Source organism: Corythoichthys intestinalis, chromosome 11 (assembly GCF_030265065.1).
Source record: "Corythoichthys intestinalis isolate RoL2023-P3 chromosome 11, ASM3026506v1, whole genome shotgun sequence".
Lineage (NCBI taxonomy): Eukaryota > Metazoa > Chordata > Actinopteri > Syngnathiformes > Syngnathidae > Corythoichthys > Corythoichthys intestinalis.
The window spans coordinates 4,374,280-4,400,015 of NC_080405.1; the positions used below are offsets into that span (position 1 = coordinate 4,374,280).

At 42.1% G+C, this 25,736-nt stretch overlaps 1 protein-coding gene across 3 annotated transcripts in view; it reads right to left on the bottom strand.

The window, feature by feature from the left end:
- Positions 1 to 12,733: 12,733 nt before the first annotated feature.
- The window catches only part of LOC130923660 (oocyte zinc finger protein XlCOF6-like), a 37,614-nt gene continuing 24,611 nt past the window's right edge, over positions 12,734 to 25,736 (bottom strand). Inside the window, exon 3 of one of the 3 annotated variants that reach the window (XM_057849511.1) lies at positions 12,734 to 18,278. In XM_057849511.1, coding sequence (XP_057705494.1) covers positions 16,873 to 18,278 — 1,406 coding nt within the window. In that variant the 3' untranslated portion in view covers positions 12,734 to 16,872. Of the gene's footprint in view, positions 18,279 to 23,189; positions 23,679 to 25,736 lie in introns of those variants that run through there. The other 2 variants (XR_009064740.1, XR_009064739.1) reach the window with 2 other exon arrangements.

Here is a 25,736-nt window from a genome sequence, read left to right on the forward strand (position 1 = left end):
TCTCCCCGGTGGGGCATGCTCCCGGAACCCCCTAGGGGGTCTGTGTTTCCCTTTGTATAGCGATTCTTGTGGGCTGGGCTGAGTCTAAGTCCAGGGCTGCTTTTTAGTCCCAGTCTGCCCCTGGTCACCAGTTATTTTGACGAGTTATTTAAGGCCCCTCTATACTCTCCCATAATTACAGAAAGGGAAGAGTTTTGCCTTGTTGTGGAGGTCGTTTCATTTGCTTACCCATCGAGAGTTTATCAAACCGGAGAGCTCCGCTACAGGTCGCATTTGAAAGTACCCCCATTCCCGCGCTCTTCGTACACACCCCTGTTCATAAAACAGCCTACAGGTGTGCTTCTGTTTATCCAGTATATTGCCCTATCAATCGAAGTTAAGGACCATGGGACTAATTGCTTTGGTTGAATGTAAATAAAGTTATGATCACTACAGTTAATGCTTTTGAAGACTTGTAATTTTTTTAAATTCTATCTATCTATCTATCTATCTATCTATCTATCTATCTATCTATCTATCTATCTATCTATCTATCTATCTATCTATCTAACACATAATAGTTAAGTGAATGGAAGTTATACTGTACCTGTGAATTCATATTTTATGCTGTACAGCTGTTGCTCTGCTTAATGCAAATGGGACATATTGTATATTTTATAATTTAGATTTTGTATAATTTGCTACTTAAACGTTCTGATTTCAGGATGAGAGATTTAGACTTGTATATGTTAAATTATGTATTATGTTTAATTCGAGATGTCTCTGGTTGCACTATGAAATGCACTTTTCCGCGCCTGCCGTGTGTCCATGTTACTTTGTCACCTTTTTCACCCCTAACCAGTTTGCATGCCTGTTTAATGAGCAAAAGTGACGTATTGCATGCGGTACGCCATTTACTGTATGTATGAGTCATATTCCTGATTTGTGTAATTTGTAATTTTACTCCTTGCCACTAGGGGCTGTCAATTGTGTCTTTCACTGACCTGGAGTCTACCCCGGTAGGCTTAAAATGACAGCTAATAATGACACAGGTGTCGGTAGTTTGGTGGAAAAAAACAGTTTTTGACTGTGGCTTAGTGCATTGTGCCTGAATGGAATGTACTCCTTTTGTTTGTTCCTGTGTGGATACGTTTTTGAGTCTTTTAGTTTGTTATTTTTATATAGATAAAGTGCTTTTGAGTTAAGTTACAGGACACCACCAACATAAACGACTGGAATGAGAAATAAACTCGCTGAGTATGTTTCGCCAAACTGCAATGGACGCACGTCATCACAAACGCTTAACTATCACCCTTGACTTAACCCTTGACATAACTTGACTGGGTACGGGGCTTAGTCAGTACACTGTATATTGGAGATGTAATTGCCCCAGCAAACAGTACCATAAAAAAATGACAGCAGCAACAACAGTGTTGAGTATTAATATATGACTGTTTGAAACTGTGCTGCATTGTTTCACCAGAGGGTGTGCTGTCATACATTTTTCATGTCTAATGTGAAGAAGACGGTTAAGAGAGGCAATAGCAGCCTGTACTCTTTTCTCTTTGCACTTGAGCTCTCATGGAGAGCACGTTCGCCATTGTGTTCAAATAAACAACGCCGGTCTTGGCCAACAGGAGAAAAGTTGTCTATCGTGTTGGATCAACCTTCTGCTGCAACCAGACAAAAGGCATAAGTTTGGGAAGCCAGGTGACTCTGATTTTAACAGGTTATGGGCCCAGGTCACAAGGATTAGATTCCAAACGATAGTCGACGGGCAAAGAAGCAAGTCAGCTGTGAAAGTATGTCGCGTTTAGTAGCAGGGAAAATGCTAAGCGAAGCTAACAAATGCTAAGCTGAGCCTGTGGAACTATGCTGTTCAAGAGGCAGCATACAAAAGAAATCGATGTTTCAACAAACACATTGGTACAACACCATTCACAGCACTGACAGGGAAAAAATGTAGCTTAGCCAAGATGCACAAATTTGGGTCAGAGTGCTATGCTTACCAACAAGGCAGTGGTAAACTAGATTCGAGGTGTGAAACAGGTCACTTTGTCGGGCACGACAAAGGTAGTCCAGCTTTTCTTGTCTATTATCCCAGTAAAGAAAAAGTGATGAAACACAGGTTGATTAAGTTTGTCAATAAGACAACATGCGAAAATGAGACACAAACTCAAGAGCTGAGACTGAACCCAAAAACAGGTTTTGATGAGAGTGACATTTCACACCCTAATGTAAGCACAGACATACGGAATGATGGTCCACAGTCTGCAGAAGAAAATGGCAAAAAGCACTCCACAGTGACACCAAATTACCCAAGCAGTGGGAGATATCCTACCCGGGAGCGCAAACCGCCGGGGTATCTGCAGGATTATATTCAAGGTGACAGTGGGGAAGATGACAGTACACTTGCGACCATAGACTATTGCTATCGAGCAGTGTGCGGTATAGACCCTACCCACCGACGTCACAAAACCACGTGCTCGCTGTATGGTTCCGCCCACTTGTCCGTCATTTTGTCTCTGTATTAGCATTGGTTTCAATTGATCGAGGAATTTAAAATGCATTTCATGGAAGACCCGGTGCTTTCTGATGCCGTAAACTCACTGGATGTGTTGCATAAAAGGCGTTATGTGGAAAAGCTTCGTTCTATACAGTTGCCAGATCCATATTTGATGCCCAAATCGATGTTTTTCGACCCACTGTCTTCGCCCTGTCTGCCTGACATCTGCTACGCTGATATTTACAATTATCTTGTCCACACAAAATCAGCCTATTCTCACGAAAATTTGAAAAACTTCAAGAGCTTGGAGGCTTATAAATACTTCGTTGCTGGTTGGGTGAAACAGGTCCACGTCCACGAAAATTCGGCAGGAATCTATCTTGTGCTTGGAAAGGTGAGTTACGAAATTTTCAATTCAAAATCTTTTGTTATTGCTAACATCCACTGTCAAGTCTAATGTATTTCATGTCGTTTGTCAATGGAGTTAAGGCTTTTAATGTTTATATGGTTTAGCGATAGCACTCTCACTACATACATACGTGTATGTTGTCGGCGATTAGCCTAGCAATGATCTTAATTGTGGTTATTTGTCAGCCCAAAACCCTCTAAGTATATCTTAAATGCATCTTACCGGATATAAAATGACTACTACATAGTCTGTGGTGATTTTTTGGTGCCCAGTTTTCACGTCGAATTGCAGCCGTCCATTTCGCTCTCCTCTTTGGATCCCTCGGAATACGGTAAAACTTCAAGTCTCTCCTTCCATCTTCTCTGTTAGTGCAACCAACAGCCACACACGCCTTCACCATTTTGATTATTAATGTTAAGGAGCAGAAAAACACGCCGTAAATAGGAGGAATGTACGTAGCCGTAACAGGTTAACACTATGTTTTGACGGACAATTGGGCGGTACCATTCAGGAGAGCGGAGTTGTGACGTCACGTGGGTAGGGTCTATACCCCAGAACTTCACTGAAGCTATGTCTTCTGCAGAATCAGAAAAGTGGAAAAGAGCAATGGATGAAGAAGTTAAATCTTTGGAGGAAAACCAAACTTTTACTTTGACAAAATTGCCAGAGGGCAGAAAAACAGTGGGAGGAAAGTGGGTATTCTCTATTAAAGAGGGTAGTGATGGACACAATCTATACAAAGCGAGATTTGTAGCAAAAGGGTACAACCAGAAAGATGGAATAGATTATGGTGAAACATTCTCCCCCACTGCTAATCTGACCAGTATACGGGTGATAATGCAAAAGGCAGCCCAAGATAACTTGGTCCTACACCAAATGGACGTGACAACGGCTTACCTACACGCGCCGATTGACAGGGAAATCTAAATAGATCAACCTGAGGGCTATGAAAAAGAAAGAGGAAAAATGGTATATAAACTGGAGAAGTCGATTTACGGTCTGAAACAATCTGGGCGTAACTGGTACGAAATGCTTCACACGTGCCTAGTGGAAAGCGAATTTAAGCAAAACCCTGCAGACCACTGCGTCTACACTAAAGATAGTAAAGAGACGGGGAAAATAATCATTGTGTTCTGGGTAGATGATCTTATCATCGCTGCTAGCAACACAAAGATCCTAGTTCAAGTGAAAGACATTCTTTCATCCCGATTCAAAATGAAGGATCTAGGTGCATTAAAACACTTCCTAGGCATGGATTTCAGCCTATCGGAAGGCTGCGTTAAAGTGTCACAAAAGAAATACGTGGAGAAAATTCTGAATCGTTTTGACATGCAAGATTGTGGAACTAGGGAATCACCATGTGAGCAGAGACTAGACGACAATGAAAATGCGCCTAAGATGGAAAATGTGAAAATGTACAGAGAGGCGGTAGGAAGTCTTATTTACTTGGTCACATGTACCCGGCCTGACCTATGTTTTGTCGTGAGCAAATTGTCACATAATTTTGCTGAGCCCACTGATGAGCACTGGGTAACTGTAAAACACGTTTTACGTTATCTAAAAGGTACAAGCGAGAAAGAACTATGCTTCGAAAGGTGCAACGAAGGTTTAGGTCTAAAAGCTTATAGCGACACAGATTGGGCAGGAGATACCACCGACAGACGTAGTACAGCAGGTTATTGTGTGAGTATGGGAAAAGACAGCTCACTAGTTTCATGGAAGACCAAGAAACAACAAACCGTAGCACTATCTACGTGCGAGGCGGAATACATGGCACTTGCCCTAACAATACAGGAATGTATTTAGTTGGAACAACTTCTGAAGGGTATTGATGACTATGTATATACGAAAACTGTGATTTATGAGGACAATCAAGGGACAATTGCACTTGTGAGAAACCCTGTGAGAAGACAGAGGTGCAAACATGTGGACATCAAATATCATTTCATCAGGTCCATTATAAAAGATGACAGGATGTCACTTGTTTACTGTCCCACAAATGACATGGTTGCAGATGTTATGACCAAACCAGTTTCCAAACTCAAGTTGCAAAAATTTGCAGGAGTCATGTTTGGTGTGTAAATGTGGACAAATTGTCACGTTATTGATGTTTATTGAAGTTTGTAAAAGTGCTGTACAAGTTACAAAGCATTCATATATGACTGTTTGAAACTGTGCTACATTGTTTCGCCAGAGGGTGTGCTGTCGTACATTTTTCATGTCTTATGTGAAGAAGATAGTGACGGGAAAAGTCGTTCACCTGAGGAAACGAATCAATTCCGGTTCGTTCAGTAAAAAGATTCGTTCAAACAAATCGTTCAACGAATCTTTCGCCCTCCTCATCCCCCCCACCCACAACCGCCCAAATGAATCGTTCGGTCAGTGAACGGGAAGTGACGTTGCCAAACAAATCACCAAAAGACCGCTTAGCATATATAGACCCTACCCACGTGACGTCACAACTCCTTCCTCCTGACTGGTGCCGCCCAATTGTCCGTCAACACATCATGTTTACCTGTTACGGCTACGTACATTCCTCCTATTTACGACGTGTTTTTCTGCTCGTTAACATTAATAATCAAAATGGTGAAGGCGTGTGTGGCGGTCGGTTGCAATAACAGAGAAGATAGACGGAGAAGACGGAGAGACTTGAAGTTCTACCGGATTCAGAGAGACCCGGAGAGAAGAGAGCGAGATGGGCTGCTGCAATTTGACGAGAAAACTGGGCTCCAAACGATTACCACAGATTATGTAGTAGTCATTTTATATCTGGTAAGATGCATTTAATATATATTTAGAGGGTTTTGGGCTGACAACCACAATTAAGATCATTGCTAGGCTAATCGCCGACAACATACACGTATGTATGTAGTGAGAGTGCTATCGCTAAACCATATAAACATTAAAAGCCCTAACTCCATTGACAAACGACATGAAATACATTAGACTTGACAGTGGATGTTAGCAATAACAAAAGATTTTGAATTGAAAATTTCGTAACTCACCTTTCCAAGCACAAGATAGATTCCTGCCGAATTTTCGTGGACGAGGACCTGTTTCACCCAACCAGCAACGAAGTATTTATAAACCTCCAAGCTCTTAAAGTTTTTCAAACTTTCGTGAGAATAGGCTGATTTTGTGTGGACAAGATAGCTGTACATATCAGGGTAGCTAGCAGATGTCAGGCAAATACGGCGGAGACAGCGGGTCGAAAAACATCGATTTAGGCATCAAATATGGATCTGGCGAATGGATAAACTGAAGCTTTTCCACATAACGCCTTTTATGCAACGCATCAAGTGAGTTTACGGCATCCGAAAGCACCGGGTCTTCCATGAAATGCATTATAAATTGCACGATCAATGGCGTACCGCAAGCAACGCATCACTTCCGGTCATTAATATTCATGGCATTAGCTACTGTTGCTAGGCTGGGACAAAGCTAGGACAAGCCACCGTTTGTCCCTAATAGGAAATGAATGGAAATCGTGTACGAAGGAGATGTTTACAGTGCTAAACCTACCAATTCTCTCCGAAAATGATGTGCCTGGTGCCAAATTGACTGGCAAAGATGTGGAAGAACATAAAAATGTTCAGTTAAATAGATGGCTTTAGTGTCGAAGGCTGAAAAAGACGAAAAAAACGAGCCGACCTAAGCATAGCTTTGGCTTTTTTTTAGCGACGCGACTGACAATGACATTCTCCGGTTTCAACAAGCTATCCTTTACCATCAGCCTTGTCTTTCTTATATATCCTCTGGTTGTCCTACGTCTCTTACCGTTCTTGGGGGTAATTTAGTTAGCTTTGTGTAGCTATCGCAAATGCTACTCAGTGATAGCCAACGAACACTTTTAATTTTTTCATTGATAACACATCTTAATCCTATAATTTATTTACACTTCCCCCTTACTAAAGTTGTTTTTATATATACCTGTATATAAAACAGAAACGGTAACAGTGGCAGTCAGATACCATTGTATTTTTTTTCCAAGTCATTCATTGTCAGACAGAAGCAGTACGGCACAACGTTACACTAAAAAAATAAAGTAAAAATATAAAAATGGCTTACCTCTTTGTCCTCTGAAAGACCATGCCAACCCAACATAATGTTTACTGCATATGAAACGTGAATGGATTCGCCGAGCTGGTGTTAAAGTCCGCGCAAGTTGATTCGGTTTTCACATTTTTTCCTCCCGAGTTTTTGGTTTCCGGGAACGTATGAAGAAAACATCATTCATGGTCGTAATGTCTAGAGTCGTTTCTACAAGTTCCAAAAAAGCAATGCGTGATTGGCATTTTCGTTTTTGAAAGATTACCGGCGAAAAGTAGCACTTTTTACGTTGGGTCTATGCGAGGGCGGGTGTATAATGTCCCACTTCGGCTTTACTTCCGCTTTACGATGCGACGTTACGGTCTAAAAATAGCCTGCGTGCGGTACGCCATTGAGACCATTGATAATACAGACACAAAATGACGGACAAGGGGGCGGAACCATACAGTGATCACGTGATTTTGTGACGTCGGTGGGTAGGGTCTATAGACCCTACCCACGTGACGTCACAACTCCGCTCTCCTGAATGGTACCGCCCAATTGTCCGTCAAAACATAGTGTTAACCTGTTACGGCTACGTACATTCCTCCTATTTACGGCGTGTTTTTCTGCTCCTTAACATTAATAATCAAAATGGTGAAGGCGTGTGTGGCTGTTGGTTGCACTAACAGAGAAGATGGAAGGAGAGACTTGAAGTTTTACCGTATTCCGAGGGATCCAAAGAGGAGAGCGAAATGGACGGCTGCAATTCGACATGAAAACTGGGCACCAAAAAATCACCACAGACTATGTAGTAGTCATTTTATATCCGGTAAGATGCATTTAAGATATACTTAGAGGGTTTTGGGCTGACAAATAACCACAATTAAGATCATTGCTAGGCTAATCGCCGACAACATACACGTATGTATGTAGTGAGAGTGCTATCGCTAAACCATATAAACATTAAAAGCCTTAACTCCATTGACAAACGACATGAAATACATTAGACTTGACAGTGGATGTTAGCAATAACAAAAGATTTTGAATTGAAAATTTCGTAACTCACCTTTCCAAGCACAAGATAGATTCCTGCCGAATTTTCGTGGACGAGGACCTGTTTCACCCAACCAGCAACGAAGTATTTATAAGCCTCCAAGCTCTTGAAGTTTTTCAAATTTTCGTGAGAATAGGCTGATTTTGTGTGGACAAGATAATTGTAAATATCAGCGTAGCAGATGTCAGGCAGACAGGCCACAGTGGGTCGAAAAACATCGATTTGGGCATCAAATATGGATCTGGCGACTGTATAGAACGAAGCTTTTCCACATAACGCCTTTTATGCAACACATCCAGTGAGTTTACGGCATCAGAAAGCACCGGGTCTTCCATGAAATGCATTTTAAATTCCTCGATCAATTGAAACCAATGCTAATACAGAGACAAAATGACGGACAAGTGGGCGGAACCATACAGCGAGCACGTGGTTTTGTAACGTCGGTGGGTAGGGTCTATAACTGAACAGGAAGGCTTGGTCCCTCCCCCTCTTGCACAGTACACAGGCTTTTCATTGGCCGCTCTCTTCGTAGATTCAGAAGTGAGTGACAGACTGTGTTTTTCAGTTTTTTTTTTCACTGCCTCGTCTCTGCCGCCGCCCGGGTCTCCCCAGCCGCTGCAGCAATGACAATTTCCGCGTCTATGATGTTTCTATGGGATCAAAGCCATGGCTTGTGCTTGCTTCACTTTGATATAGGAAACGGTTAAACATTTCCCCTTTTTTTAAGCACAGACTTTTTCAATCGCGCTAAATTGCGTGTACGCTCCCTTCCGTATTCGTAGCTTAAACGCGTGTTTACGTGAGCTGGCTGCTCGTGAAAGCCATTTGATATATCACCAAATCATTTTGGCTGAAGAACAAATAAATGTGGAATTTAAATAAACTGTCTTTGGCTATTTTTTCCGGTTGAGTGAGATTTATTGCACACAAATAAGAAAATATAAAAAACATTAATAAATAATCAATTTATAATGTATATTAATAAATATTAAATCAGCGTTATAAATAAAATTTATTATTATTATTATTTGGCTTCTCTGACACGAAAATAAATAAAACAACACTCGCAAAAATATGACCTGAAAATCGTGTTGAAATGTCATTTTTGCACTGGTAGTAATATATAATTAATCCCATCAACTCCACGCAGTCACCCCCCCCCCCCCCCCCCCGATCTCAGATCGCCAAATGCTGACGAAAAAAAGAATCGTTTGCTCTTTACAATGTAACCATTCCACTCTCATTGGTATGTTAAGAAAATGGAGACATACATGTATACATACATCCTACGTCCCCGCGTTTAATTTTTGGACGCTTTAGTCGCACAGGATGGACTGATGGACTCAACGTTAATTAATTTGCGCCCCAACCCGACAAGCTGTGACACGGAAAAAAAAAAAAAACTCGCAGAAAAATATGTCATGAAACTACCGTTTCATAGCAAATCAGTATTATGGTGATCATACTAAATAGTCATTTTCCATGGGCACAGATTAGATAAATTTCGCTGCCATGAAGTCCAGCTTGAGTCTCTTGACAGCTTTCTCGCCTGCCCCTGCGACGTCTCCATAGCTCAGCCTTATCGCCTTGTAGCTACTGGCGAAAGTTTCAGCGTACTGTAAAGTGGATACAATGTCGTCATATGTAGTCTCGAGTCTGTTGAGAAAAGCACAGACACACAACTTTGCTCACTGTGTTTATGTAGTGATTTTTGTGCATTTGAGTAGCATATGATAGGCTCAACATGAGAGAATATGTGATAAAACCCTTTCCTTTCAGTCCTTAGCTCGTTCACTGCCGCAGCGCTGCTGCTTGACTGCCGGTGTAGGTTCACTATCCTATTCCCCTCACTATCCACTCGCGGGGGCCTGCACTTGTCAGTGACGTTCCTTATTCTTGCTATATGATTATACAACTTTAATATTTGTTAATAATACGCTCTGTGTGTAGTATCATCCATCGTTTTTCCTTTTTAAATGGGCACTTTTAAGCGAACGCAATAAGTAACAACGGGAACATTTTTAAACAGGCATTTCACGGGAGAGCATTTCGACTCTTCAGCCAATCATATAGCGAGAGCGAGTGGATAGTGAGGGGAAGAGGATAGTGAACCTACCTCAGGCTCACTATAAATTAGCGTAGCAGTCTAGCAGAACGAATCATCTAAGCATTCTCGGTAGGACGGAGAGTCAGTGAACGGGAAGTGACATAACTCAGTCTTGCCCCCTGCCTGCACGCTGGCTGCTTATTGGCCACACGTGGAAGTGAGTGACAGACGCCCTGATTCTGTTTCCGCTCCCTCCCCTGCTCGCGATGAGGCTGGCGTCTGATTGGTCGTGTGCTATGTCAGTAAACGCTGCCGCTTGCTCAACGCCCTCCCACGCAGATGACAAGGCAAGCCCCAACTTCATAGAACGAATCAGTGCAGAAGGTGATTAGTTCGGTCTCGTTCACCCAAACAATTTGTTCAAAAAGAACGAATCGTTCACGACCGATACAACACTAGAAGAAGACGGTTAAGAGAGGCAATAGCAGCCTGTACTCTTTTTTTCTTTGCACTTGAGCTCTCATGGAGAGCACATTCGCCATTGTGTTCAAATAAGCAACGCCGGTCTTGGCTAACAGGAGAAAAGTTGTCTATCGTGTTGGATCAACCTTCTGCTGCAACCAGACAAAAGGCATAAGTCTGGTAAGCCAGGTGACTCTGATTTTAACAAACAGAATGATAAAACATGCCCAACATTTGATTCAACACAACAAAGGACTTCACCCTCCTCATAAAAAAAAAAAAAAAAAAAGTTTTCTCCCTACTTATAAAGATGCTGCAGTATTTATGTTCCAGTCCTGTTGGTAATCTATGTGTGCACCTGCTCAATGTCCTATCCATGTATGTTGATTGACTGCAAGGTGTCCTGGTTCTTGCCAAAGTTAACGTTCATTTCTTTGGTCTTCTTGGTTTTCAAAATAAGTGCCTATTTAGTGCTCTGTGACTCCTGGTTGTTCCTGACACAAACCAGGATTACTGTGTCATCTGAGTCTCAATCTTTTGACTATCAATCTGACAGGTGTCAGACTGCTATTTAAAGTCAGAAGTGAAAAGGCGTGAGCACAGTTCCTTGAGGAGTACTCACACATAAACTTCAAAACTATTGACCTGACACTTCGTCATTCTCTGCGTCATGCCTGCTGGTAGGGAACTCGGCTTCATTTCATAATAGTCAGTCGAAGACAGCACACGCTGCAGCCGAGGCCGGATTTAAGCTTGGATTTCTGAAAACGTACGAAAGCTGTACTGCATACAAACTGGAAGGATTGTCTCAGGAGTGATTTGTTTGAGCATAGAGCAGGGCGGTAAAACCGAAAATTTACCGTCACCGAAATTCTTCACGATGACCGACGTAATTTTGACCATGTCGGTAAATTCGGTAATTTAATAAAACAAGAAAATATCGTCTTTTTACCCCGCTTTGACGCTGTGTTGTTCGGCTATGTTCATTCCCCTTTAAGAAAGCAGAAAGTGTGCTTACGTATGGAGTCACGTGGTTTTCAGGAAGCCAATCAAACAGAAGCCCGGTAGGCTAACGCTAGTGGCTAACACTACAAGTAAACGGGATAGAGTAGGGCTTAAGTTAGCTTCGCCAAACTTTCACCCGACATTAAGTAAACTCTTGGCGGGTTCCAGACGGGCTTTCACCCGCTGTCCTCCCTGGTTCTCACGATATCAGGAGAGGATGCTTTCAGTGCTTTCTTCTTGTAGCCAAGCCACAGGCTAACGCTAGCGGCTAACAACGGCTACAAATGAAGGTGAAAGAGTCGGACAGCGGCTCTAACCTTGTCGAAACGGCTGAAATTAATGAGTGGACTGGGCACGGACTTCATGTAGCAATCATCATGTCGCGTTATTTGGCATCTCTGTGTGATTTGTCTGAAAGCTTTCATGATGGTAAAGCACTCAGCATAAAGTGAACACTGAACAATGAAGCCTATATATAATATTACAGTTTAATGGCCACAGCTATTTTTCTGTATGTGTTTGCTTTATTCTGCCATCATAGAACCTTAAATGTTTCATTGGCATCAGAGCAATACAGCTTTAATCTGGTTATGTCTGTGTGGGGGGTGCATGTATTAAAAATGTTTCCTGGGACAAAAAAAAAAAAAAATCTGAAACCTTGACGTAAACACTTGTGTTGAATAATTATGTCACAGCAGCCATTACCAATAAGTTGTCTGAAGTGTACTGTTAAAGCTGCAAGTCATTTGTGTTAGAATGACATGTCTGCACAGTCATCATATTGATTTTTATAATGTTGTGCATTTTTCAACTCATACAAGATTTTTTTTAATACTTAATGTTTAGACTGCATGAGCAATTGTTAAATTGAAAGCTGGTTACATAAATTTAATGAGAAACGGTTCATTTGTATTCCATGCATTGATTCGATTTTTCAAATTATATAACAGTCTGCTTGGGCGAATTTATCGTCATTTATCGTTATCGAGGTAAATCTGCTCAATTTATCGTGATACGTACATAAGGCCATATCGCCCAGCCCTATTTGAGCATTCAAGGTAATTAATATATTTTTCGCAACATGTATGCATTTTGAAATGTGAATACAATGGGAAAAACTAGCTGCTACGGCCGCCATATTGGATTTCTCACCAGCGTTATATACTTCGAAATATTTACGTAATGTCCTGGTCGAGCTGGTGGACAGGGGAGAGCTGGAGACGGGAGAGCTGGGCTGTCCTCTAGCAGCCATCTCTCCCAAGGACGGCTTGCGAAGGGCGTAACATAAAACAAGCCACAGAAGTTTACAAGTGCACACAATTTATTCACAACAATCAAACTCGCAATGAACAATATATACAAAATGCGGAAGAAGCGCGGCTTTAGGGTAAGCCCAGGCCAAAACAACATACAAAAGGAGCTACACTTAAACCCTGATCGTAAAAAGGAAATAATAAAAAGACACAGCCACTACACCTGGCTTCCTACTCTATAAATAAAACAGGAGAAAACGGGTTGAACAGAAATGGCAGCTTACCCCTAATGCTTCAGTGCTCTTATTTACACTGGTGAACAAAAACGATCCAATCATGGTTAAACACAAAAGACCTCACCGAAAAAGCGGGAGTGTAACAAAGTAGCGATCAAACGCACACGAGAGTGAATGGCGAGGAAACAGCTGGCGAGGAGGACCGCGGCACGAATGCTGTCAAATGCAACCTCCCCGAGCGTTGACTGCGGCAGGTTTATGAAGCTTGGCGCCTTTTCGTCGTGGCCAATCAGCGGCGGCGACGTCGTCTGTCCGTCTGGTGTTTTGTCAAAATTTGCTCCCAAAGCTTTTGTGGCGCTGAAAAAGCCCTTTTTTACATTCAGTTGGACTCTCAATGTTTTCCAAAGGTGGTAAGTAAACTAGATACATCATAAACATACAGTACATGTGCAACATGAAAATGGCGTAAATTAATACTTAACGACACGGCGAAGTTGTTAACAGTGAGAGAGCGGGGTGCAGTTGTTGTGTACAGCTAACATGGTAGGATGTGTCTGAGGAAAACTTTTCTACATGTCTTTCCATGATCAAACAAGTAAATATTCCTTTCTTTAAAGAAAGTTTGTAGTGTTTACTTTAGAATCGCTGCATTCGCGGCCATTTTTAACGTTACGCGCATGCACAGAACCGCAAAGTAGCCATTTTTGTTGGGTTGCAAAATTTGTCAGAACACCGGCGTTGATCCGCTTATGTCACAGTGGGAGAGGAGGCAGCCAGCTGGCAGAGGTGACGATTAGCTGACTGGAGGCTTCTCAAAATAAAACAACAGTTAAACGGCCAGGGCCGTTCTGACGCACCGTCACACTCCCTATGTCCCATAGTGATATCGGAATTCAATAAATAATACGTAGTGATTGTATATAGAATTTATAATTTATTTGAATATTGTTTATAGTTGGTTCTGCATGCTTTCCTCAAGTATTACGTTTGTGGTGTGAAAATTGAGTCATTTATAAGCTTTTGAAAACGTCAAATTTGCAGTAAATTAAAAAAAAAAATTAAGCTGTTATTTTGGGCAACAATTTATATGATATGTTAAATATTGCAATCAATCCTGAAAATTTAGGTGATTATCTCTGCATTTGGTGATTTTTGTGTATCTAGTGTAAAATCTGACAATTTTATGCATAAAAATGCATATGCATTTTATCCTATGCATAAAAACTCCACGCTCCCTCCCCTCCCAGAAGGGTGGCATTTCCTCTTCTCTTTGTCCAACCAATGAGTGCGCCTTCCGTCCAAGTGATTCTACCCAGTTGGTGCAGTGTGAATGCTGAACCTTTTCAACAACTCATTTGCAAGTGTTGCCGCAAGGTAGCTCTCCAATCGGAGCCTGGTTCTCTTGGTTTAATGTGAAATGACCCTTAAAATGCATATGAAACCAAAAAGCATGTGAAACCAAAAGCATGCTTGTTTCATATTTTATGCTGTGTTTTATGCTCCTGAATGAAATGGACCGCTTGGATGTGTGTGGAAGCGATTGTTTTATATCTTCAATTTTTGAATCCCGCGCCATGAAAATGAGTAACTTCCGGCTCCAGTTTCGTGTTTTGGACAAATGCGACGTCACCCGGGTCAGCGTCTCACAATACAGCATTGCTTTATAGCATGCAGATGGACTGTGGAATCAGCCGATTCCTGAATTCGTTTTTCACATCACGCCAGCCAAACGGCTGCAGAAAAATTTTGCTGCACCAGGGAGAGGCAGGTGAGCCTTTTTGGGGTTTCAAAAGGTTCCCATTCACCGGCGGATATTGACAATAACATGCCCTACTACTGTGGGACCATTGGACTTACGAGGAAGTGAGTAAACATCGCGTTTTGTATTATGACAAATACTGGGATCATTTTAATATGGAGGTGGTTTGCATTTTGTGGCTGACATGCTCCTTGTCCACTCGGCCGACGACCGGCGGCATGTCTCACATCCCACAGCTGGGAGAGCACTATACTAGGCTTATTGCCCTCTTGGTGTACCTGGTGTTGTGTCAAATTTTCCACCTGATCAGAAATTGCAACTTTGTGTTAAAAATGGCCGCGAATAGGGTTAGGGTTTCTTTATATAAAGGACATTTTTACTTACGTTTGACCATGCATGGGCATGTAGAAAAGCTCTCCTCAGACACATTCTGCCATGTTAGCTGCACAGCAAATGCAGCCGCTCTCCTATGACTCGCTGTTTATATCTTCGCCGTGTAGTAACGCATCATTTGCCATATTCGTGTTGACAATGTGGCAGCTAGCCGCTCCTCCGACATCGGCCGGTTTGTCCGGCGGTCATTGTCCACCTGCTTCCTTGCAAACGAGCACTCTGCCCTCATCAGGGAACGACGAACTCTAACTTGTTCGCCGCCGGCCGGGAAGCCGATCGGCGAAGACAATCCACAACCCCGCCATCGTATGAAATGATCCGGGCTAGTTATGTGTGATTTTTCCCTTCGAAGACTTTGAAACATTACTCAGTTGGGGTTAGCATGTCGGCTAGCTGTCACGCCTCTGGGTTTGTTTATTCTCCGAAGCCGGGGCAGGGAAATGACAAAAGCCCAACTACGGTTGCATAAAATATCGTTCCGGAGATGTGAAAGTAAAGGTGAAGTCGACAGTTTTGACCATTATGGAGTCATTTTGCAATGTCGCACTGAATAAATGCATTTTTATCATTTCATATTCCATTTAGCACAAGACTGTTATTTGTCATCACAATACCATTTATTTAGCTATTGGGGAAAAATGCTTGGATAAAAAGAATATCCTGTAAAAATATTGCTGCTCTCTGTCGTATTTTCCTCGTTCTGAATCTTCCCCTTCAATGGGTTGAATTCTAAATCAGGTGGAATCGTGACCCTGCCGATGTCATCATCCAGCTGGTGACGTTAGAGGGCTATAATGACAGGCGGGACTAAACTGCAGATAAAAGACTCATTTCTCGTCATCTGCGCTTTGCCAAATTGTTGTATATAGTCTAATCTTCTCAAAATATGATTTTAATTCACATAATAATGCTATTTAAGACTTTTTTTTTTCCTGTCATACACACATCTGTATTAGTGCTGTTGCTTGTGCTGGGGCCAACTGCTGATACCTGCTGATAATGACTGCTGGCTATGGCCACTGTGGGCCCCTTTTTAAACAGCAAAAAGCCTATTAATTTCATGCTTTCATGTCTGTCTGATCATTGCCATCAGTTTTTTTCTTGCTGCTCTTGGTCCTCGGGGAAACCATACAAACCAAAGCCCCTTTCAGACCGATTGGTGCATCCAAATGCTGCACAACCAACCATCGCAGCCACTGATCTATAAAATGTTAAGTGTAAACAATGACCCATAACACCAATGTCTTGTTCAATAAACAATATGATTTTATTTGTCAAAGGGTAATGAGTTTTTATTGTTATTCATTGCCTTTGAAATATTAAAATGGGTAAATGAATCAAGGAAATCTAGACATTCTCTGGAAAAACAGTATTCTAGTTATGAAAAAAAAAAAAAAAAATCTTGCACAACACAGGAAAGTTCCCTTCACTCCAGATGTAAAACTACCATTTTCGAATATGTTATTATACATTGACATAATTAAACAAGTACTGAGATACATGACTTAACCATTTTCCCCATAAAGGTCGCAATCACCGCAGTCATTTCCATAAAACAAACATTGCAGCGCTGCTTGTGCTGGCAACTATTCACACCAACATGAATCACGTGGCGAGACCCAAGTGTCGCAACTCTCTTTCTACATGGCCTTGGCCTGGCACCGCAGAAATTGAGCAGGAGAAAGGTTTTTTTCCCAGTGTGTATTCTTGTGTGATGTTTTTTTTAATAGGTTCCCCTTAATGAGAATCTCTGGCAACAAACTGAGCAGGGGATGGACTTCTACCAGTGTGTATTCTTGTGTGTCGTTTTAAGGATCCTTTACGAGAGAAATTCCGACCACAAACTGAGCAGGAAAAAGGTTTCTCCCCAGTATGGGTTCTTATGTGACTTTTTAAAGTTCCCTGTCGAGAGAATCTGTGACCACAAACTGAGCAGGAGAAAGGTTTCTCCCCAGTGTGGATTCTTGTGTGTCTTGATAAACTGTCTTTCAGAGAAAATTTGTGACCACAAAGTGAGCAGGTATAAGGTTTCTCACCAGTGTGTGTTTTTGTGTGACTCCGTAATTGACCTGACTGGGAGAATGTTAGACCACAAACTGTGCAGGAGAAAGGTTTCTCACCAGTGTGTATTCTTGTGTGTTTTGATAAGCTTGCCATAAGAGCAAATTTTTTACCGCAAACTGAGCAGGCGAAAGATTTCTCACCAGTGTGAGTTGTTCTGTGTTTTTTCAAGGAAGCATTTTCAGAGAATCCCTTACCACAAACAGAGCACAAAAAAGGTTTCTCACCAGTGTGTTTTCTTGTGTGTTTTGATAAGCTTACCTTCAGAGCAAATTCTTGACCACAAGCTGAGCAGGAGAAAGGTTTCTTACCAGTGTGTATTATTAAATGTCTTGTTAAGCTTCCCTTCATAGTAAATGTTTGACCACAAACTGAGCACGAGAAAGGTTTCTCGCGAACGTGCGTTTTTGAATGGGTTTCCAAGTTTTCCTTTCGAGAGAATCCTTTACCACAAACTGAACAGGAGAAAGGTTTCTCAACAGTGTGCATTCTTGTGTGTTTTGATAAGCTTTCCCTAAGAGCAAATTTTTTACCGCACACTGAGCAGGCGAAAGGTTTTTCTCCAGTGTGTCTTGTCATATGCTGTTTAAACGCAGCCTTATAACGATAGATCTTACCACACAGAATGCATTTCCAGCGTTTGTCACTGCAACCCGTCTTTTGACCATCAGACTCGTCATCGTCGTCATCATTATCATAGTCAGAAAAGTGTGACGTTGCGTGGTCAATGTCTGACAGTGGGGCTGTGAGTTGATTTGTGTGAGTTCTTCCATGGTGGTCTCCATCACTTTCTATTGAACTGCGGCTGCTCAGGGGCTCCGCCGCTCTGCTCTTCTCACCTGGACCTTCATCTTCACTATTCAGTCGGACACCACTCAAGCTATTGATGTCCTCCTGCTCCTCTTTGATATATGGTGACTCTTCAGTCTCCTTTTTTATGTCGGGAGGCGACCTCTCCCCAACGTGAGGGTGCCAAACCTGGATGAATTTCTCCTGCTTTTCCTCTTTAATACATGGGAACTCCTCCTCCTCCTTTTTGACGTGATACGACTCCTGCCGCTCAGGACGGGTTTCACCGATTTCTGCAAGACAAATGCTTATGGTTTGGTAAAGTCAATCTAATATCAACCCTTTCATGCATGAATGATGATTCTTTTTTTCAACTTGGAGGGTCCTGGTTTAACTCATTGGTCAATTGTTCGGTGCTCGTCCTACTCCATGTCAAGGATGCATAATAGATGTGGACCATGAGAGTGGCCATAACTTATATCAATTTAAACTATGCTCTCAATTATGTGTTAATTTGCCTGATTGTGTGCACCTGTGTGGTGGTGAATAAATGCCCTCCTGCATGCAGTCAGTGTGTGCAGCGAGTGACCAAGCAAGCAGCAGCGTCTCCTTGTCCTCCTTAACTTCAACAGTTTGTATCTACATTTTATATTCGGTGCTTCGCTAACTGCAAAGGTACGCTACGTGTACCGCTGTGAGGGTGAACTCTGCCAACAGGTTATGGGCCCAGATGCCAGCAGTATTTTAAACAGTTTAGCAACAGCGTGTTTCCACTTGTGTGTAAGTGATGATAGCACGTTGCTAGCACGGTAGTACCATGAGCGGACGAGCCAACACGAGACCCAGCAGCCGCTGGCAGCGTCTCCAGTTCGATGGCGATGAGAAAAAATATGAAATATGGGAGGCGAAATTTTTGGGACACCTTCGTTTGGAAGGGCTGAAAGACACGATTTTGTCAGAGCCAACAACCGAGGAAGAGGATGAGCTGCTCGAAGACGAGCGAAAGAATGAAGAAGCATACGCCGAGCTCATTCAATTTTTGGATGACAAAAGTTTATCACTGGTCATGCGGGAAGCTGCCGATGATGGGCGGAGAGCACTGCACATTTTAAGAGACTATTACCAAGGTAAAGGAAAGCCGCGCATTATAAGCCTCTACACAGAATTGACTTCCCTGCAGAAGGCGGAAAGCGAAACTGTGACCGAGTACGTGATCCGGGCGGAGACCGCAATCACAGCGCTACGAAATGCCGGCGAGACCTTGAGCGACGGACTGTTGGTGGCGATGGTTTTGAAAGGTTTGCCCGAGTCCTTCAAACCATTCGCAATTCACATCACACAAAGTGATGAAACAATATCGTTCGCCGAATTTAAAACTAAGCTGCGTAGCTACGAAGACACGGAGAAAATGCGCGCATCAGCAATCGATGACAACGTCATGAATGTGCGCCAGCAGAGAAAACCCGCTAAAGCAGGTGACCGGGTAACCGAGAAGGCCACGGCCGAAATGGCGTGTTTTAAGTGTGGCATGAAAGGACACTTGGCGAGAGCCTGCCAGCGCAAACTCTGGTGCAGCTATTGCAGAAGCAACACTCACCGGGACGCAACTTGCAGACGGAAGCAGCGGCGAGAACGAGACGAAATACGCAGAGTTTCCGGGAAGACAGCCGACCAGGACGGCGAATACTACTTCCGAGCGAGCGAGGGAGCAGCGCGAGTGGACGTGCGGGGCCTTATGGTTGACTGTGGGGCCACCTCGCACATAGTCACCGACATCGCAAAGTTCAAAAGGTTCGATGACAAGTTCCAGGCCAAGACTCACTACGTGGAGCTGGCAGACGGCACACGGTGCAAGGGCATCGCAGAGCGCCGAGGCGACGCACAAGTTCGTCTGATTGACAGCAAAGGAAGACACGTGAAAGCAACGCTGAGGAACGCGTTGTATATTCCATCATACCCACAAGACATTCTTTCTGTGAGGGCAGCCACTGCGAATGGAGCGACGGTGATCTTCAAGAAGGGGAAAGACGTTTTGATCTACAAAGACGGTACGAGATTCGATATGCACATGCACGATAGACTATATTATTTACACACAGTAAATGATAATGATAATGAATGTATTGATAAGTATAAGGGATGTCATGATTTGCAAACGTGGCATGAAATACTTGGACACTGCAACTATCATGATATACAGAAGTTGCAAGATGTTGTTGATGGTATGGATATTAAGGGGTTAACGAACAAACCTTTAGAGTGTGAAGTTTGCATCCAGGGAAAGTTTTATCAGACAAGAAACAGGAACCCTGACGTACGGGCCAAAACCCCACTAGAATTGGTACATACAGACCTAGCAGGACCAATTCATCCTGAGTCTAAAGATGGGCACAAATATGCACTTTCATTTACTGATGATTTTACCAGTATGGTGTTTGTTTATTTTCTAAAGAATAAAAGCGACACAATATTTGCTACAGAAAAATTCCTAGCTGATATAGCCCCATATGGCAAAGTAAAATGTCTCTGATATGATAACTGTACCGAATTTACAAGTAAAGCATATAAAACATTGCTCATTAAAAATGCAATTAGGCATCAGACCTCAGCACCATATTCTCCCCATCAAAATGGGACAGCTGAGCGAAATTGGCATACACTTTTTGACATGGCAAGGTGCATGCTAATTGAAAGTGGTTTGCCGAAACTATTGTGGACTTATGCAGTCCAAACTGCAGCTATAATTAGAAATCGATGTTTTAATAAACGTATAAAACAGACGCCAATTGAGATGCTGACAGGAAGACGACCAAATTTGTCAAAAATGCAAAAGTTCGGTTCGGAGTGTTTTGCCTACATCCAAGACAAAAGAAAACTTGATCCAAGGAGTGAAAAATGTGTTTTTATCGGATATGACAAATATAGTCCGGCATACATTGTTTATTTCCCTGCCAGCAGGAAGGTACAAAAACGGAGATTGGTAAAATTTGTGGTGAAATTGGGTGAAGAAACGCAGACTAATTTTGCACCTAATAGTGATGATGATGATGATGATGACTTCATCCAAAACGGGTCTAGAAGGTTAGACCAACCGCAAAGAATCGAGATAAAGCGAGAGCCTGAGTCTCCTAGTGCTAGACGTTACCCCAATAGAGAGAGGAGACAGCCAGACAGGTACACAGATTGTAGTGTTTTTAAAGAGGACACTGATCAAGTCCAGAGTAACGTAGATTATTGTTATCGTGTAATGTGTGGTATACCTGTGTCATTCACAGAAGCTGTAAACTCTGATAAATCAAAAGAATGGATAAAAGCAATGGATGAGGAAATTGATTCTCTTAGAGAGAATGACACATTTACCCTGACCAACCTGCCAGAGGGCAAGAAAGCAGTGGGGGGTAGATGGGTGTATACAATTAAAACGAATATTGACGGATCTGAAAAATACAAAGCCAGATATGGGGTACAGTCAGAAAATGGGTGTAGATTATGAGGAGACTTTTTCTCCTACAGCCAACATGACAAGTGTTAGAATTTTAATGCAAAAAGCGGCACAAGAAAACTTGATTTTACACCAAATGGATGTTAAAACTGCATATTTAAATGCCCCTATTGACTGCGAAATCTACATGGAACAACCAGAAGGGTACAAAGTAGAATCTCGCACAGGCACTGAGTTGGTGTGCAAGTTAGAGAAGTCATTATATGGACTAAAACAATCTGGCAGAAATTGGAATATATTGTTGCATGAATATTTGACACAAAACAAATTTTTGCAGAATCAGGCTGATAACTGTGTTTACACGCGTCAAGAAGAACATGAAAAGGTGATCATTTTAATTTGGGTTGATGACTTAATCATCGCAGCAAGTGATGAAAATGCGCTGAAAGTAACAAAAAGAATGCTTACAGCAAGGTTTAAAATGAAGGACCTGGGGAAGCTCAGACATTTTCTTGGTATTGATTTTGAGCAAAGCAACAACTGTGTAACAATATCACAAGCTAAATATGTTGACAAAATTCTTGAAAGGTTTGGCATGCTTGATTGTAAACCTAGATCAACGCCATGTGAACAGAAGCTAATTTACACAGATAATTCATTAATGGATAATGTTGCGAAGTACAGAGAGGCAGTAGGGAGCCTAATTTATTTGACCGTTTGTACAAGACCAGATTTGTGTTTTATTGTGAGTAAGCTGTCGCAGTATTTTAATGAACCCTCTGATCAACATTTTGGAACAGTTAAACATGTCCTGAGGTATCTTAAAGGTACAAGTGATAAAAAATTATTTTATAGGAAGTCAGACGAAAACTTGGGTATTCACGCCTACAGTGATGCAAACTGGGCTGGTGATGTTGAAGACCGACGAAGTACAACCGGGTACTGTATTAGCCTGACTAAGAAAGGCGCTTTAATTTCTTGGAAAACTAAAAAGCAGCCTACTGTAGCACTATCCACATGTGAGGCTGAGTACAGGTATATTGCTCTTGCCGCAACCATTCAAGAGTGTTTATATCTTTCACACTTTTTGAGTGGCATTGATGGACATGTATATGGACTACCCAGAGTGTATGAAGACAACCAAGGAACAATTGCTTTGGTTAAAGAACCCAGTGAGTAGACAGCGATGCAAACATGTTGATATTAAGTATCATTTTATTCGTTCAACTGTAACTGGGGGAAAAGTTGTATTGGAATATTGTCCAACTGAAGATATGTTAGCAGATGTGATGACTACCCAGAGGAAAATTTTATTGCTCAAAGCTTGCTCTTCTATAGCTCGGGAGATAAATTTGAGATTCTCATCTTAGCCTCATTGCAGTTTCTATTTTGTCTAAAATGTTTCTCAGATGTTTCTCCTAAAATTCACTAGGAGAAATAGGTGAGACAATAAATTAGAGGGAATCATACTTGAGACTTAAGGGAGATACCTTGCTAATCTCAATTCAGTGTTTTTAATGGCTCCTTTTTCTCCTTTGAAAAAGAAAATGAGCATTATTGGAGCGACTATGGAGAAATATACGAGTCTCTCGCTCACTCTCCCTCTCATGCGCGCCCATCTGCGCGCACGCACACATGAGACACTTAAATCATGTGACCCTCTCCTCCCACCTGACTGGATTCACCATTCTAAACACAGATCATCCACTTCATAACATCTTGATGGACCAAAGAAACAATGGTGGACACTACTCTCTCGTCACTGCAGGACAGAGGGATACAAAAGATACACCCAAAGGCATCAGGCTTTATCATTCTAGAACAAATGGCTTTAGTGAAATCCAACAGTCATTGTACTTGAAAATTGAGTACTGCTGAGAATTTTTGTCAAAGAATGTGGGCGGGCAAGTGGTGCGGACCCAAACGCAGGCAAATGGAGGCAAGGCAGACAGGCAGGCAAACATTTTTTAATTAACACCAACAAAAAACAAAGTGCAAACAATTTACATTTCAAATAGCTATAATAACATCAACAGCCATAATATTAACAACAAAGTTCAACACAGTTTTTAGACAGCAAACAAAAATTAAGTCTCTAAGCCCAGCAGTATTAGGGCTTTGAACACTGCAACAAATGTCTTTAAGTACATCTAGAATTTATGTTGTACCCCTCATGCGACATTTGTTGATCAAGGCTTTTTTCGATCGGTGTCCAATCATCCAGCGTACTGCAGCGCATGGTGTAAGCTGCCTGTATAAAAGAAAGCACAAATTACAAATTGAACTAGAAACTGTAATTTCTGGAGAAATTACTATGGGGCTTTGCTGTGTGGAGATACAGATCTTAGGCCTGCCCAGATTGGTTTGGGGACATTTCGGGGTTGGAAATGAATGGGAAATTTGGACGTCCATGACCGTCAATGGCTTCGACTCACATATGCGTCAATGTAGTCCAAGTACATTGACGTCAATAGAATCTACATACATGGCTGTCAATGGCATGGACGTACATAGCCCTCATCGGCAATTGTGTACTTGTGTGTCAATGCAATGTGAATGACAATGGAAATGAATGGGAAATTTGAACGCCCATGGCCGTCAGTGGAATCCAGGTACATTGGAATCAATAGATTCGACATACAGTGCCTTGCAAAAGTATTCGGCCCCCTTGAACCTTGCAACCTTTCGCCACATTTCAGGCTTCAAACATAAAGATATAAAATTTGAATTTTTTGTCAAGAATCAACAACAAGTGGGACACAATCGTGAAGTGGAACAACATTTATTGGATAATTTAAACTTTTTTAACAAATAAAAAACTGAAAAGTGGGGCGTGCAATATTATTCGGCCCCCTTGCGTTAATACTTTGTAGTGCCACCTTTTGCTCCAATTACAGCTGCAAGTAGCTTGGGGTATGTTTCTATCAGTTTTGCACATCGAGAGACTGACATTCTTGCCCATTCTTCCTTGCAAAACAGCTCGAGCTCAGTGAGGTTGGATGGAGAGTGTTTGTGAACAGCAGTCTTCAGCTCTTTCCACAGATTCTCCATTGGATTCAGGTCTGGACTTTGACTTGGGCATTCTAACACCTGGATACGTTTATTTTTGAACCATTCCATTGTAGATTTGGCTTTATGTTTTGGATCATTGTCCTGTTGGAAGATAAATCTCCGTCCCAGTCTCAGGTCTTGTGCAGATACCAACAGGTTTTCTTCCAGAATGTTCCTGTATTTGGCTGCATCCATCTTCCCGTCAATTTTAACCATCTTCCCTGTCCCTGCTGAAGAAAAGCAGGCCCAAACCATGATGCTGCCACCACCATGTTTCACAGTGGGGATGGTGTATTCAGGGTGATGAGCTGTGTTGCTTTTACGCCAAACATATCGTTTTGCATTGTGGCCAAAAAGTTCAATTTTGGTTTCATCTGACCAGAGCACCTTCTTCCACATGTTTGGTGTGGCTTGTGGCAAACTTTAAACGAGACTTTTTATGGATATCTTTGAGAAATGGCTTCTTCTTGCCACTCTTCCATAAAGGCCAGATTTGTGCAGTGTATGACCGATTGTTGTCCTATGGACAGACTCTCCCACCTCAGCTGTAGATCTCTGCAGTTCATCCAGAGTGATCATGGGCCTCTTGGCTGCATCTCTGATCAGTTTTCTCCTTGTTTGAGAAGAAAGTTTGGAAGGACGGCCGGGTCTTGGTAGATTTGCAGTGGTCTGATGCTCCTTCCATTTCAATATGATGGCTTGCACAGTGCTCCTTGAGATGTTTAAAGCTTGGGAAATCTTTTTGTATCCAAATCCGGCTTTAAACTTCTCCACAACAGTATCTCGGGCCTGCCTGGTGTGTTCCTTGGTTTTCATAATGCTCTCTGCACTTTAAACAGAACCCTGAGACTATCACAGAGCAGGTGCATTTATACGGAGACTTGATTACACACAGGTGGATTCTATTTATCATCATCGGTCATTTAGGACAACATTGGATCATTCAGAGATCCTCACTGAACCTCTGGAGTGAGTTTGCTGCACTGAAAGTAAAGGGGCCGAATAATATTGCACGCCCCACTTTTCAGTTTTTTATTTGTTAAAAAGGTTTAAATTATCCAATAAATGTTGTTCCACTTCACGATTGTGTCCCACTTGTTGTTGATTCTTGACAAAAAAATTAAATTTCATATCTTTATGTTTGAAGCCTGAAATGTGGCGAAAGGTTCTAAGATTCAAGGGGGCCGAATACTTTTGCAAGGCACTGTACATGGCCGTCAACGGCATCAATGCGATGTAAATTACATTACAGGTGAAT